We start from the raw sequence: 12216 nt of genomic DNA on the forward strand, positions 1-12216 counted from the left end.
CAGCCCTGCTCCCCGGGAGCCGAAAAACTGTTTCTATTTCCACGGTTTCGTGGCTCACGTTGGGCCGGGCGTAAGATGGCGCCGCGCCCCGCCGTGGCCGTTACCGCCCCCTCCTCCCCCCGGGAAGTTAAAGGCCAGCTCGTTTCCGGGAGGAGAGACACAACATGGAGGCGGGCGGTGCGCACCGCGGCTGCCGCGCCCCGCTGCGGGACGTAACATGGCGGCGGCAACGCCCCGGCCCCGCGGCGCCTCGCGGCCCGGCCCCCCGGCCAATGGCGGCCGCGCGGCCCCCGCCCGGCCCTTGTAAGGCGCGGCCGCCGCCCGCAGCGCGTTCGCGCCAAAGCGACCTGTGACGTGGAGGCGCGTGGCCCCACCCCCGCCCTCCGTGTTTTCAAACCAAGTGGGCGGGCGTGATTGGTTGGCGTGCGTGCCACGTGACTAACGGTCGCGGGAAAGCCGCGGAGCTCGAACAGCGCGAGGCGAGGGGAGCTGAGCCGAGTCCGGGGACAGCGCCCGTGCCCAGGAGCCGCTGCCGGAGCCGCAGCGAGGCGCGTAGGTCGCCGCGGGCGCGGAGCAGCGCGGCGGGAGTGGCCGGCAGCCGCCATGAGCTTCTTGAGCATGCAGCAGGCGGCGGCGCCGCCGCGGCGGGTCTCTGCGCGGCGGGCGGCCGCCCCGATCCGGCAGAAACTGCTATTCCTGAGCGGCCACAGCGACTGCGAGGAGGAGGAGGAGGACGAGGAGGAGGAAGGCGGCAGCAGCGGCAACAGCACAGGCGAGGACTCTGCCTTCCAGGAGGCAGATTCGCCGCTCTCAGCGGCCCGCACCCCGGCACGGGGCGACCCGCCCCTGCTGGAGGAGGAGGAGATGGAGCCGGCGGCAGCGCCGCTGCCGGACGAGGGGGACTCGTGGGAGGAGGAAGGCTTCGGCTCGTCCCCGGTGAAGTCGCCCGGCGCCTACTTCATGGCCGGCTCGCCCTCGCCGCCGCCCCCCAACAAGGGCCGCCGTTACTGCGGGCGCTCCCCGCCGCACCTGGCGGCCAGCGGCTACCGGGTGCGCAGCGAGGAGCCCGGCTCGCCGCTGCCCGACTACCCGGGCACGCCGCCGCACAAGACCTTCCGCAAGCTGCGCCTCTTCGACACGCCGCACACGCCCAAGGTGAGGCGCCCCGCCGCGGGGAGCGGAGCGGAGCCGGGCGCGGAGCCCCTCGGGGACGTGCACGCCGCCGCAGCCGGCATTTTGAACGCGGGCGTTGCGGGATGCTGGGGCTGGGGCCGGGGCCGTTGCGTTGTGTAACGGCCGGCGCGGGGCCGTTAAAGGGCCGCGGAGGCGGCGCCGCCCTCGCGGAGGAGCGGCGAACCCGGCGGTTCAAACGGTCGCGGCAGTGAAGGCGGTGCCGGCACTCGGCATCGGAAACACCCCCTCCCGCCGCTGCCTCGTCTTTTTCCTTAAAAAAAAAAAAAAAAACTCTATTGATTTGTGTGTTTTTTTTTTTCCCCTCTCCCTCCTCTCCTTCTCCTCCTACTGTTAGAAAACTTCGGTATTTTTGGAAATGGATTAAAAATATTCAAAAGAGCGTGAGCGTATAACATTAAACTCCTTATAAAACAGCCACAACCAAACCCCATAAAAGGCGGGGGGGAGGGGGGGAAGAGTGTCGTAAAATGAGAGTATTTTTGTGCTTATAGTTAGAAGTTAACTCGAAGTCATATTTGCTTCTCCATACCTGTCTGTAAATTGCTCTGCCTTGTACGGAAATGCAGTGCCAAAGTAGTTCAAAACAAGTTCACGGTGCTTTTCCACACCAAATGTAAAACTAGCTACCTGAGTAGTGGGCACTGTTAAGTGGATGTTAAAAGGTAGCTTGCCCCTATAAAGATAACAGATTTTGGAAAGTACTTCCAGCTTTTGACTTCAGATCCATATAAAACACTCTACAGTGAGTTTAAATCTAGTGGTAATTAGACATGCTCTGTTTCATTACTTTTTGTTTAACCCTTTAGAAATAATCCAGGGATAATCCCCAGGGATAATCTCCTAGGGGTCTGTAGACTACAGGTTGAAAACAATTGAATTTAGGCATAAGGCAACCTTTATTTGTTAACTGGCTATCTTCAGCTGTCTGCCTTAAATGAGGTTTTACTGATAGCCTAGCCCCGGGTGGGAGGGAGGGAAGGGGGAGGGAATGACCTTATAGTGTGGATCAGTCACTTTAGAGGCGCAATTCTTGTGCGTTGTAGCACTAAAAATGATGTTTTACTACTGTGCAGTACTGCAGAACTCGTGAATTGGATGCCCTGTTTCCTTATCTTGGAGAGCTGGCACCTGTAGTAGGGATTTTCTTTTTTTAAGGGAACCAATGAAAAATACTGCCATGTTAAGACTCCATACCCCTAGATGAAAATAAAGATGAAAATCTTGAATTTCATCTAGTCCAGATATGCATAATACAGATGAGTTTCCCAAGCGTGAGCTCTCTTATGGTGTTTTAGATTTTAGATATGTTAAGGTATTACTAAGATGAGCTGTGATATTCCTGCTTTTTGATCCAGTAGGTCAGTGCATGCCCATCAGGATATGGGAGACTTGACTATAAACCAGATTTGGAGAGATTGGATCACGTACATGGAAAATGACAGATTGTTACGCAAAACATGCACTATCCTGTGGTGTTTCAGAAACTGACTTTTAGGCCTGTTAAGAGGAGCTTGTGCATCAAATCTGTGTGTGTGGTGGTGGGGTTCCTGCCCCCCACACCCCGCAAACTTGTCACCTAAGTCATTAAAACTATGGTTTGTGTTTGGTCTTACTTCCCCTTGTGCAAATCACTGTCCCTGGTACAAAATGGTTCATGAATTTAATTTTAGGAAGGTTAGGTGATGGCAACGGTTTGAATAAAGACAGAAAAACACTGCCTTTGAGTGTTGTATGTGTTTTTAATATGATTTTGACATGTCATATTCACTTTGATAGTTTCTGTGAGGATGTGAAGCCTAATAGTTTCTGTGAAATGCCTTGATGGAAATGCATTCTTTAATCAATTCACGGTCATTTTGCATAAGCAATATTGTAATAATGACTTTCTGAGAAATGTACTTGTGTGATCCACTTGCATCTAAAACAATGGTAAGCCTAAAAAGACTTTGTTTTGTTTTAATTAGAGTTTGCTTTCTAAAGCCCAAGGGATGGGCTCCAGCTCAGTTAAACTTCGCGGTGGCTCTCTGTTTATGAACGTTGGGAAATCTGAGAGGCAAGATCCTGATATTAGACAGACACCTCATGTGAACATTAATCCCTTCACTCCTGATTCCATGTTCCTTCACAACTCTGAAGGGCAAGTTCGTCGGCGGAAGAGAACTCACTGGAATGAGTGAGTAACTTGAATATCTTGCTTTATTTAAGCTTATACTTAGAATTTTAGCAGCAAAAATTCTAGTAGTAGTTGCTTCACAAAAGTATTTCTTGCTGCAAATCTCAGTGTTGCAAAACATAACTGTTTGAATTCTCGGCTCCATTAATTTTTTTGTGTCGGCTTATGTATGGTGTGGGTAAAGTTGTCTGTGTCTGAAAGGGATCTTTACCTGACTGAATGGATTATGCCTATAGATTTTTATGAGAAGGGAAGAACAATGAGGAAAATACTGCCTTAAAACATGGGGGGAAAAAAATGGCACAGATGTTAGTACAGTGCCTTAATTTTATGACTTTGTCTTTGCAAATGCCTGGCTTTCAGTTAGAATAAACAAGTAGAATATGAAAAGTAGACTGGGGAGGAAATCAAGCAACTGCTAAAACTATACTGAGTTTGTGAAAGTAACTAGTGTAAATTTCAGTTCTTGTGGAGAGGACATGGAAGCAAGTGATGGAGAGCTTGAAGATGAGACTATCAGACCTGCTAAGGTAATTAATTGTTAGAAATTAGTTTTAAGCTTGGGAGTTTGTGTATCTGCAGATCTAAATCTTTCATTTTTAAAATCTTTGCAGAGAATCACAATAACAGAAAGTAATATGAAGTCACGGTATGCAACTGAATTCCATGAGTTGGAGAAGATTGGATCTGGTGAATTTGGTTCTGTGTTTAAATGTGTGAAACGGCTCGATGGCTGTATTTATGCTATAAAAAGGTCCAAGAAACCCTTAGCAGGCTCAGTGGATGAGTGAGTATTTCCTGCAACCAAGAGTTTAAATTAAAACCCAGCCTTTTATGCTTTTTTCTTCCGGGTTCATTCATGTCTAAGTCTACAGAATGCATTTAAGACAAAAAAAAATCAGTTTAAGTGTAAAATCTTGCATTATCCTATAACACTTGTGTATACTGTGCAAAGAAACGTGTGGAGAAAAGCCTATTTGGCTCTAACACAGATTTGTCCTGGTATTATCTGTAAAACTGATCAGGTTCTCATCTCTACACTCCCAAAATACTCTTATGCAGTATTGAAAGGAGATGCTACCTGAATAAACCCTGCTGTGATGATCTTTTGAGATATTTAAAGGGAAGACAAAATTCTAAACAAAGTCTTAATCCTTGTTGAGCTTGGTTTGGGATTTTTTAGCTTTTGTGAATGAGCTGAGATTCCCAACTTCCTTCACTTAGAATAATTGCAGTTATATTGCAAAACTCTGGATGTATTGCTACGTATTGCAGATCAACTTCATACATTGTGCTGTTTAGCTATATTCATGGACCAAAAGTGTACTCATGCTTCTGGTTTATGAACATTATTAATTTTTCTTAAAACATGTCACCAATGCTTTTCGAAGTCTGCTGCTGACACTGCTTGTAAAATGTGTAATGGAAGTGGCAGCTCCATCAAGAATCATCTGTAGCAAAGCTGAATCTTCGCTATTTTGAGTGGCTTTAAATAAACGACTTTAAAATACCTGTGTTCATATCTAGCAAGGTGCCACAAAACCTAACATGAAAACTATATAATAAGTTAAGCTTGGAAAAGGATATGATACTCCAAATGTTTATATCAAGCTGAAATTGAACTAAAATCACTTCATAATATTCCTGCACATTCTTGTCTTTGTGTGTGTATGTGATTGTAACAGGCAAAATGCTTTACGAGAGGTTTATGCACATGCAGTTCTGGGCCAACATTCTCATGTTGTAAGATATTACTCTGCATGGGCAGAAGATGATCATATGCTTATACAGAATGAGTATTGTAATGGTAAGTAAAGCTTAACTCACTTAACTTTTGCACTTGCTTCCAAAATCTAATTTTTGAAGATATATAGGTATCTCTGCACATTCCTAGCACTAACTAGGAATTAATTGCCCTGCAGGTAGCTCCTACTATCATTCTGAGATATGTCTGCATGTTCCTTTCTGTTGAAAATGGCGTTTTGGATATTTAAAGCATTACTTGCTAAGTTGCGAACCAAGTTTTAAGCGTTTTAGAATATTGGGAGTACAATAAGGCATTTCCGAGCAGCAAGACTGTTCATTTTCTTCTGTGTTGTAGAGAAATCTGTCACCAGTCAGCAAGGGAAATACTTAGCAAGCAAAATATTACAACATTTATGGCTCGCTTGGTTTTGTTTTTTCCAAAATAACACACATCCAGAGAAATAGTCCCACTTAGAGACATGTGTATGCCCTTCAGATAGGGCAAGGAATGCTAGCAAATTACTGTTATTGCCCACTTAATAGGGAATGTTCTTTTATGCCTTCATCCATTTTATTCCAGCTACTTTATTTGGACAATCTTACCAATAGAGTGGAGTGTGTAGAAGGTGTTAGAGTTTTTAAACTGACTAACATGTCAGAGGTAAATGTCTCTATTTACCTTCAGAAACACCTTTTTTATTTTTTATTATTTCTTTTAGCTGTGAATGTCAGATGACCACAACTTCAGTGTTCATCGTTGTATCAAACGGCTCTTTTTTCTGGTGTGACTTGCAGCTTTGCTTTGGAATGAAAGACCTTTTCATTGTAAAACAATACCGTGTGTGTGCACTTAGTGATCACAAAACACAAAGGCAGGTGCCTCCCTCTTGCAAAATGAAAAGTGCCCTCAAATCTGAGGCAGTGGTTTGAAATGTACCACTATCATGCTAGTCCCATATTTAAAAGCATGCAGTGCAACCAGGATGATTTAGGGGATGTTATTGAAGAACTAAGTGAAGGTCGGAGGATGGAGAATGAGTATAAGCAGAGGCCCTTTAAAGTGACTTCAGCAAATAGTAACGTCTTGGAAAATGAAGAGAGGAAGGGAGTTGGCCAAGTGCATCAGAAGTATGTCTCAATTAAAATAAATGCTCTCACTGAGCTATCAATATTGTTATTACAGTGGCTACACAGATGCAAATGTAGATTAGATATTTAGTACATTGGCTTTATTTTTAACTTTACTGTGGTTTAAGCAGAGAAAAATGCTAGACCCAGTATTTTACCCTAGTGGAGGTGGAGCCAAATTTTAAAGGTGGTTGTGTTTTTAATCCTTTCCAGAGGCTTGGAGGCATGGGGGAGACTTTTCCCTTCACACTTGATACCCTGTTAACCTACATCGTAACTGCAGGAGACTTTATAGCCGTGTAGTGTATTAATGCTACTCTTCTCCTGTAAAGAAGAGATATGGAATTTAATTTAACCTTGCCTTCAGCTTTTCCTCACCCTCAGCAAGGTCTTAGGGGTACATGTTAAGGAGTTAGTTATACTTTTGGGAGAAAGTTGTGCTTAATTTCTCAAAGGTTTGATGTGAAATAACTTGTTGCTTTGTGTAATGTTCTAGGTGGCAGTTTAGCAGATGCCATAAGTGAAAACTACAGGAATATGCGTTACTTTACTGAACCAGAGCTCAAAGACCTACTACTACAGGTGGCTCGGGGCTTAAAGTACATTCATTCAATGTCACTGGTACACATGGATATCAAACCTAGTAAGTGCATAAACTGTTTCACTCTGTGGTTCTTCAGTTGGTTTAATCTGTTGTAGAAAAATGAGCAGTTAACCACACCCTATTAACTGTAAATTCTTCTTGAAGTTCTAAATAACAACACAAAGATGTCAGTCGTAAAACTGGCTAGCAAACTTAAACTGTTGTTGTGTTTATCTTGGGTCCTTTTTGTGTAATTGCCTGGCTTGCATAATACTTGGCCCTCTTCCCAGTAGAGGGTCAGAGAATGTGTGTGCTTGTGTGAGCTCTAACTTCTTGCTCTATGAACTATATGTAACTGAAACTTCTGTATGGCCAAGACAAGCCTTTTGAAATTGGATGAGGTAGAATTTGCATGTAAACATTTCAAATTTTGCCTCTTTTCCAGGTAATATTTTCATATCTAGGACATCAGTCCCAAGTACAACTTCAGAAGAAGGTGATGATGATGACTGGTCATCTGATAGAGTTATATTTAAAATAGGTAAGGAGTAGCGTACTTGTGCTTAAAAAACTGTTGCCTATATATGTCTGCTGAAGAATAACTTTGTCCTCCTTTTGCAGGTGATCTTGGTCATGTAACACGAGTATCTAGTCCACAAGTGGAGGAAGGCGATAGCCGTTTTCTTGCAAATGAAGTACTACAAGAGGTACCTCTCATTAGTGGATGTTACTCATTTTTATGTCTGAATGCTGTTTTCTTAGAATAAATTGCTGTTTGCCTCCTCTTTTCTGGAGGAGAGACAACTTAGTATCATAAATCACTGAAATACTGGTAATACCTCAATGGGAATGTAATGCTCTGAATATACTCACTGCTGAATGCTAGCTCTCTGCCAGTTTTTGCTTTAACACCTTGTGGTACATATATAATAAACTTCTCTTTATTTTTCAAGAACTACACACACTTGCCAAAAGCAGATATTTTTGCTCTTGCTCTGACTGTGATCTGTGCTGCTGGTGCTGAACCACTTCCAACTAATGGGGACCAATGGCATGAAATTCGACAAGGAAAACTTCCTAGAATACCACAAGTGCTTTCTCAAGAACTACTAGATCTACTGAAAGTAAGAACTCCTGTACAGGTGGCTCATTGATCAGTGTGGTATTTTATTAAAGGCCAGTAATACAGTGTAACTTATCTGCCCTTTTTCTAAGGTGATGATTAACCCTGATCCAGAGAAAAGACCTTCAGCTGTGGCACTAGTCAAACATTCAGTGCTGCTGTCTGCCGCAAAAAAGAGCGCAGAGCAGCTGCGGATAGAATTGAATGCAGAAAAATTCAAGAACTCTCTCTTGCAAAAGTAAGTAATTCCTTTGGGTTCTCAGACGTAACTCAGTTTTCTAGTGATTTTTTTTGTGTGTGTCTGTGGAAATAGGGTGATCATAACTCAAGACTGTTCTTGTTTCAGCCTGAGGTCTGCAAATCTTTATGCATCTACATATATATAATTGCTTGCTTTATTTTCCCCTCTCTGTGCAGAGGCTTTCAAAGAAAAGTAACTGATTCAAATATTTCTTATGTACCTCAGAGAAAGGGGAGTGGGGAAAAAAAAGAAAAGTTAATGTAATTTCGTAAGGAAACTTCTTTAAGGAAATACTTGGACCACTCTTAAAGCAATCTCAATGTCATTTAGTAGTGACATTTTTTTTGTTTTTTAAATGTTTTAAGCATGACACACAGTGGCGAAATACATAATAGTTTAAATTGTGTGTGTGTGCATTTTCATGGGAAAATTCCTAGATCACTTGTAAATTGTTGTAAAACATGTCTGAATTCAAATATCTTGAACTGCAATAAAATAGCATGTCAGGAATGTTTTGGGATGTATTTGACTCATATACAACTTAAATTATTAAGTAGCTAGAAAATCTTCTGGTTTGGAAGAGATCTTAGTCACCTTGTCCTATTTCCCGCTCAAACAGTAAACACCGAATTCAGGCTTTGAAAAAAGTGAATGAAAGGTATATGGGAGGAATCCTTATGGTTAGTAGTATGTCTCCTGAAGGAAAGCAGAAAATGAAAAAACCTTCATAATGGGTAAAATGTTTTGCTCTTTAGTCAGATCATTACTTTATCTTGAGAGTTTTAGCTCTCAAGAGGCTGAGTATTAGCATATCTCTGGTACAGAACACTTGATAGAAGGCTAAATAGGGTAATGGCCTGTGCTGCCTTCAGTGACTCAGCCTTGCAGTTCTGAGTTCAAATTCTTGTGTTAAATAAACAAGATTTTGGTGGTGATACGTTTTTAATGTGGGTATAGAAAAAGAAAAGGATGTTGCCCGAGTTGTGTGTTGCCAGTTATGTTCTTTTGAGTGTGTTTACTTGTACAAGCAGAGTTTCAGTTGTGGCTGAACACTGCATTTGAGCAGGCCTCTCTAATTACTTTTTGAGTGGCTTTTCAGAGCTTCTATGGAAAGTAAGTACCATCCTGCTAAATTATGGTATTAGAAGAGTGAGAAGGGAGTTGGGAATAAAATCTATTAATACCAGTTTAGCAAATATTAGAGATGATTACTTTTTCCTATCTCCCTCCCTTTCTACTCACCAACCATAAACAATTTTTTAGATTAACTATCACTGACAACAAATAGACTTGAGAACTTATAAGGTTAGGAATGCCAGTGTACTAATTGCATACACACATCTAGTCAGTTGGTACAAATATAAGCAACAGCAGGAGTCCCTGTGTAGTCATCACAGATTTTCATCTTAAAGCTGTTGAGCTGCATATAAAAGGTTGTATTTCAAAATAAGAGCTGTGTGAATCTGACTACTTCTTTTAAAATAAATAAATAAATAACATTAGATAATAAATTTTTCCCATAGGTTGTGAACATGTGGATGTGGATGCTTGCAGTATGGCTTGAACTACTGTAACTCCTCTAAAACACTTCTTGCTGTGATACAGCTGCACTCCTTACTGATACACTTCATATGTGTGACTCTTTCAATGTCTTGCAGAGAGCTGAAAAAGGCACAGATGGCAAAGGCAGCAGCTGAGGAGCGAGCACTGTTCACTGACAGAATGACAACTAGATCTACAACACAGAATAGACCATCTCGACTCATTGGAAAGAAAATGAACCGCTCAGTTAGTCTTACTATATATTGAACTATTAAGTCCAAAGGAACTACTGAGTATGGCTATAGAGTCTCTGCTGGACTGAAGTCTGAGGAGTTGAAAGAAGCATTCAATTCTTGGTCTCCTTTCCAGCCCTTGATCAATGTCATTAGTTTTACAGGATTTGGCCTTTTTTTTTTAAATTGCATAATACAGTTAATCAGCTGTATTAACCATTTGAGATACTGGACTCTACTATCTTGTCTATAGAGGATCCTGGATGTTAATCCATAAACCTTCTGGTTACACTGTTAGATGTTACATCATCCCAGGGTTAACCACTATAGTGGTGTGCTGCTTTTTAGTGTTATGGCATTGTAATAAGAAGTAACATCCCTAATGACCTTTAAGAGGTAGGGAGGGGGCCTTGCTTTGTTAGTTACTGGTTTTGGAACGGAGGGAATAAATTTTGGAAGACAGGCTTTAAGGCCACCTACGCTCAATGTACCTGATGTCAGGTAAACTTTTATTGTGAATTTTATTTGTATATTCAACTGGGAGCACTTTGTAGGCATTGCATAAACCACAGCTTAGAAACCTGTGGAATTAAGTGCCATGTGGAACTGCTGCTATCTTAGGTTTTTGTCTTGCTGTAAACTGTAGCATTAAAACAATCATTATTGTGTTAATAGGCTTCTTGTTAAAACAATTACGTGAAACAAATCTAAGCTGCCTTTTAGTGAAAGCAGCATTTCTCTCTTGAAGCTAGTGCATTGTGAAATAATGCACCAATTTAATATTTGAACTCTGTATTAGTGTAGTGCAATTGTTAATGTCTTGGCTATTGATGTTTTGTAATTCTTTCTAATAAGGTTCTTCTAAATGTTGATATCTCTTCAGTTTTTTTCATTTTTGTGGCTATTGTTTTTTTTGTGTTGGAATACTTGTAAATAATTGTTTAGTGTAACTGTTCAGGCTTTTCATTGTTAATGTACATAAGTTTCATCTTGTTCACAGTATGCTATACTAAAACTACCGTCTGAGATGGCAACAGGCTTAACTCTTCAGTTAAGTCCTGAAATGAATAGTGTGGGGCCATTGACACTTGTACTGATGTTGGATTTTCTCTCTCATATGTTGCTAAAAAAATAGAACTGATCTAATTACTGGCTTGTCTCTTCATTAATTTTGGTTTAAACGGCAATGTTTCCTATTTGTGCTTTTATTTGTTCTACTAGTGTTGAATTTCAATATTAAAGTTAAAAGTTGTGTTCAATAGTGTCTAACACTTGCTTAACTTTAGAGTTGTAGAAATAAAATACTGATTCAGGATTGTACCGTCCAAGTCCTGATGAGATGTGCTGCTTATTCCTTCCTAATGCCAGTGGTTCCCTCATGGGGTAAGGACCCAGAGCCCCATATTTACTGAAAGTTACGTTGAGCAAGAGAAGTACAACAGTCTGTATGCATATCTACAGTGCTCTGGCTTCACCACATAGGAAATGGTACTGCAAGTTGAAAAGCTGAATTTTCTGGAAGGCTTGAAGTGCAGCCTGTGACTGAAGATGAATGACTAAACAACTACATGAAGAAAGAGTCCTGCTAGGTCTGAGGTAAGAAGGAAAAGTAATGAATTTCTGTTAATTAAGAATAGCTTATTTGGAAGGTGGGTAGAAAATGATAGGATAAGCAGCGGAAAATATTCTGTGATGTGGATATAAAGTATTTCTGCATTGTAGTATATCTTGCAGGAAAAGATGAGGTAAAACTACTAGGGAAGACTTAAAGGCCTATCCTCTTTAAGGTAGCTCTTGTGTTGCTGTAATAGAGCTGCATGTTACTACTTGACAGAAGATACTTGAATGGATGTTCATAAAAATTTAGCAAATAAGACCTATATATTTCTATTTGAAAGATTCCTCATTGCTGTTCACGTATTTGCACTTGCCCAGCCACGAAACTAGCTGAGTATGTATAAAGCTGATTATAAAAAGTCATGTTCAGATGTTTGGTGTAGGTAAGCTTACTCTGAATAAGCTCTTCCCACTACTAAAAGTTGGGAAACTGGAATACCTTGGAGTTTTGATATTATATCATAGTCCTCATAATTACAAGAACAGTGTAGCTCTCGTTTTGTTGGACTAACTTAAGAGTTTTTGTTAGATGAGGCTTTGTGAAGTATACTCTTAAACAATTACACTTATTAAGGAAATCAGCAAACTCCTTAAGTCTTCCTGTGCCCAACCCCATTTCTCCTAGTGTAACTTGGA

General features: G+C 41.6%; 1 protein-coding gene across 1 annotated transcript; it reads left to right on the plus strand.

Annotated features, from left to right (window-relative positions):
- Window positions 1–603: 603 nt before the first annotated feature.
- On the plus strand, window positions 604–11222 carry WEE1 (WEE1 G2 checkpoint kinase). Its single transcript, XM_088525785.1, has 11 exons — window positions 604–1155; window positions 3159–3367; window positions 3831–3897; window positions 3982–4154; window positions 5053–5174; window positions 6738–6884; window positions 7270–7365; window positions 7446–7531; window positions 7778–7948; window positions 8040–8185; window positions 9847–11222. Exons 1-11 carry the CDS (start codon window positions 604–606, stop codon window positions 9995–9997), a joined length of 1920 nt encoding a protein of 639 aa, XP_088381911.1. The 3' UTR covers window positions 9998–11222.
- The last annotated feature ends 994 nt before the right edge of the window (window positions 11223–12216 follow it).

The sequence above is a fragment of the Tinamus guttatus genome, unplaced genomic scaffold, assembly GCF_059628265.1.
Source record: "Tinamus guttatus ecotype Peru unplaced genomic scaffold, ASM5962826v1 Tinamus_guttatus_pri_ptg000240l, whole genome shotgun sequence".
NCBI classification, from domain to species: Eukaryota; Metazoa; Chordata; class Aves; order Tinamiformes; family Tinamidae; genus Tinamus; species Tinamus guttatus.

Excerpts from the sequence above, each read along its gene's own strand:
- WEE1 (XM_088525785.1), top strand. The coding sequence starts at position 604 with ATGAGCTTCTTGAGCATGCAGCAGGCGGCGGCGCCGCCGCGGCGGGTC. Across the intron at positions 5,175-6,737 it reads ACAGAATGAGTATTGTAATG|GTGGCAGTTTAGCAGATGCC; the intron begins GTAAGTAAAGCT and ends GTAATGTTCTAG. Across the intron at positions 8,186-9,846 it reads AAGAACTCTCTCTTGCAAAA|AGAGCTGAAAAAGGCACAGA; the intron begins GTAAGTAATTCC and ends AATGTCTTGCAG.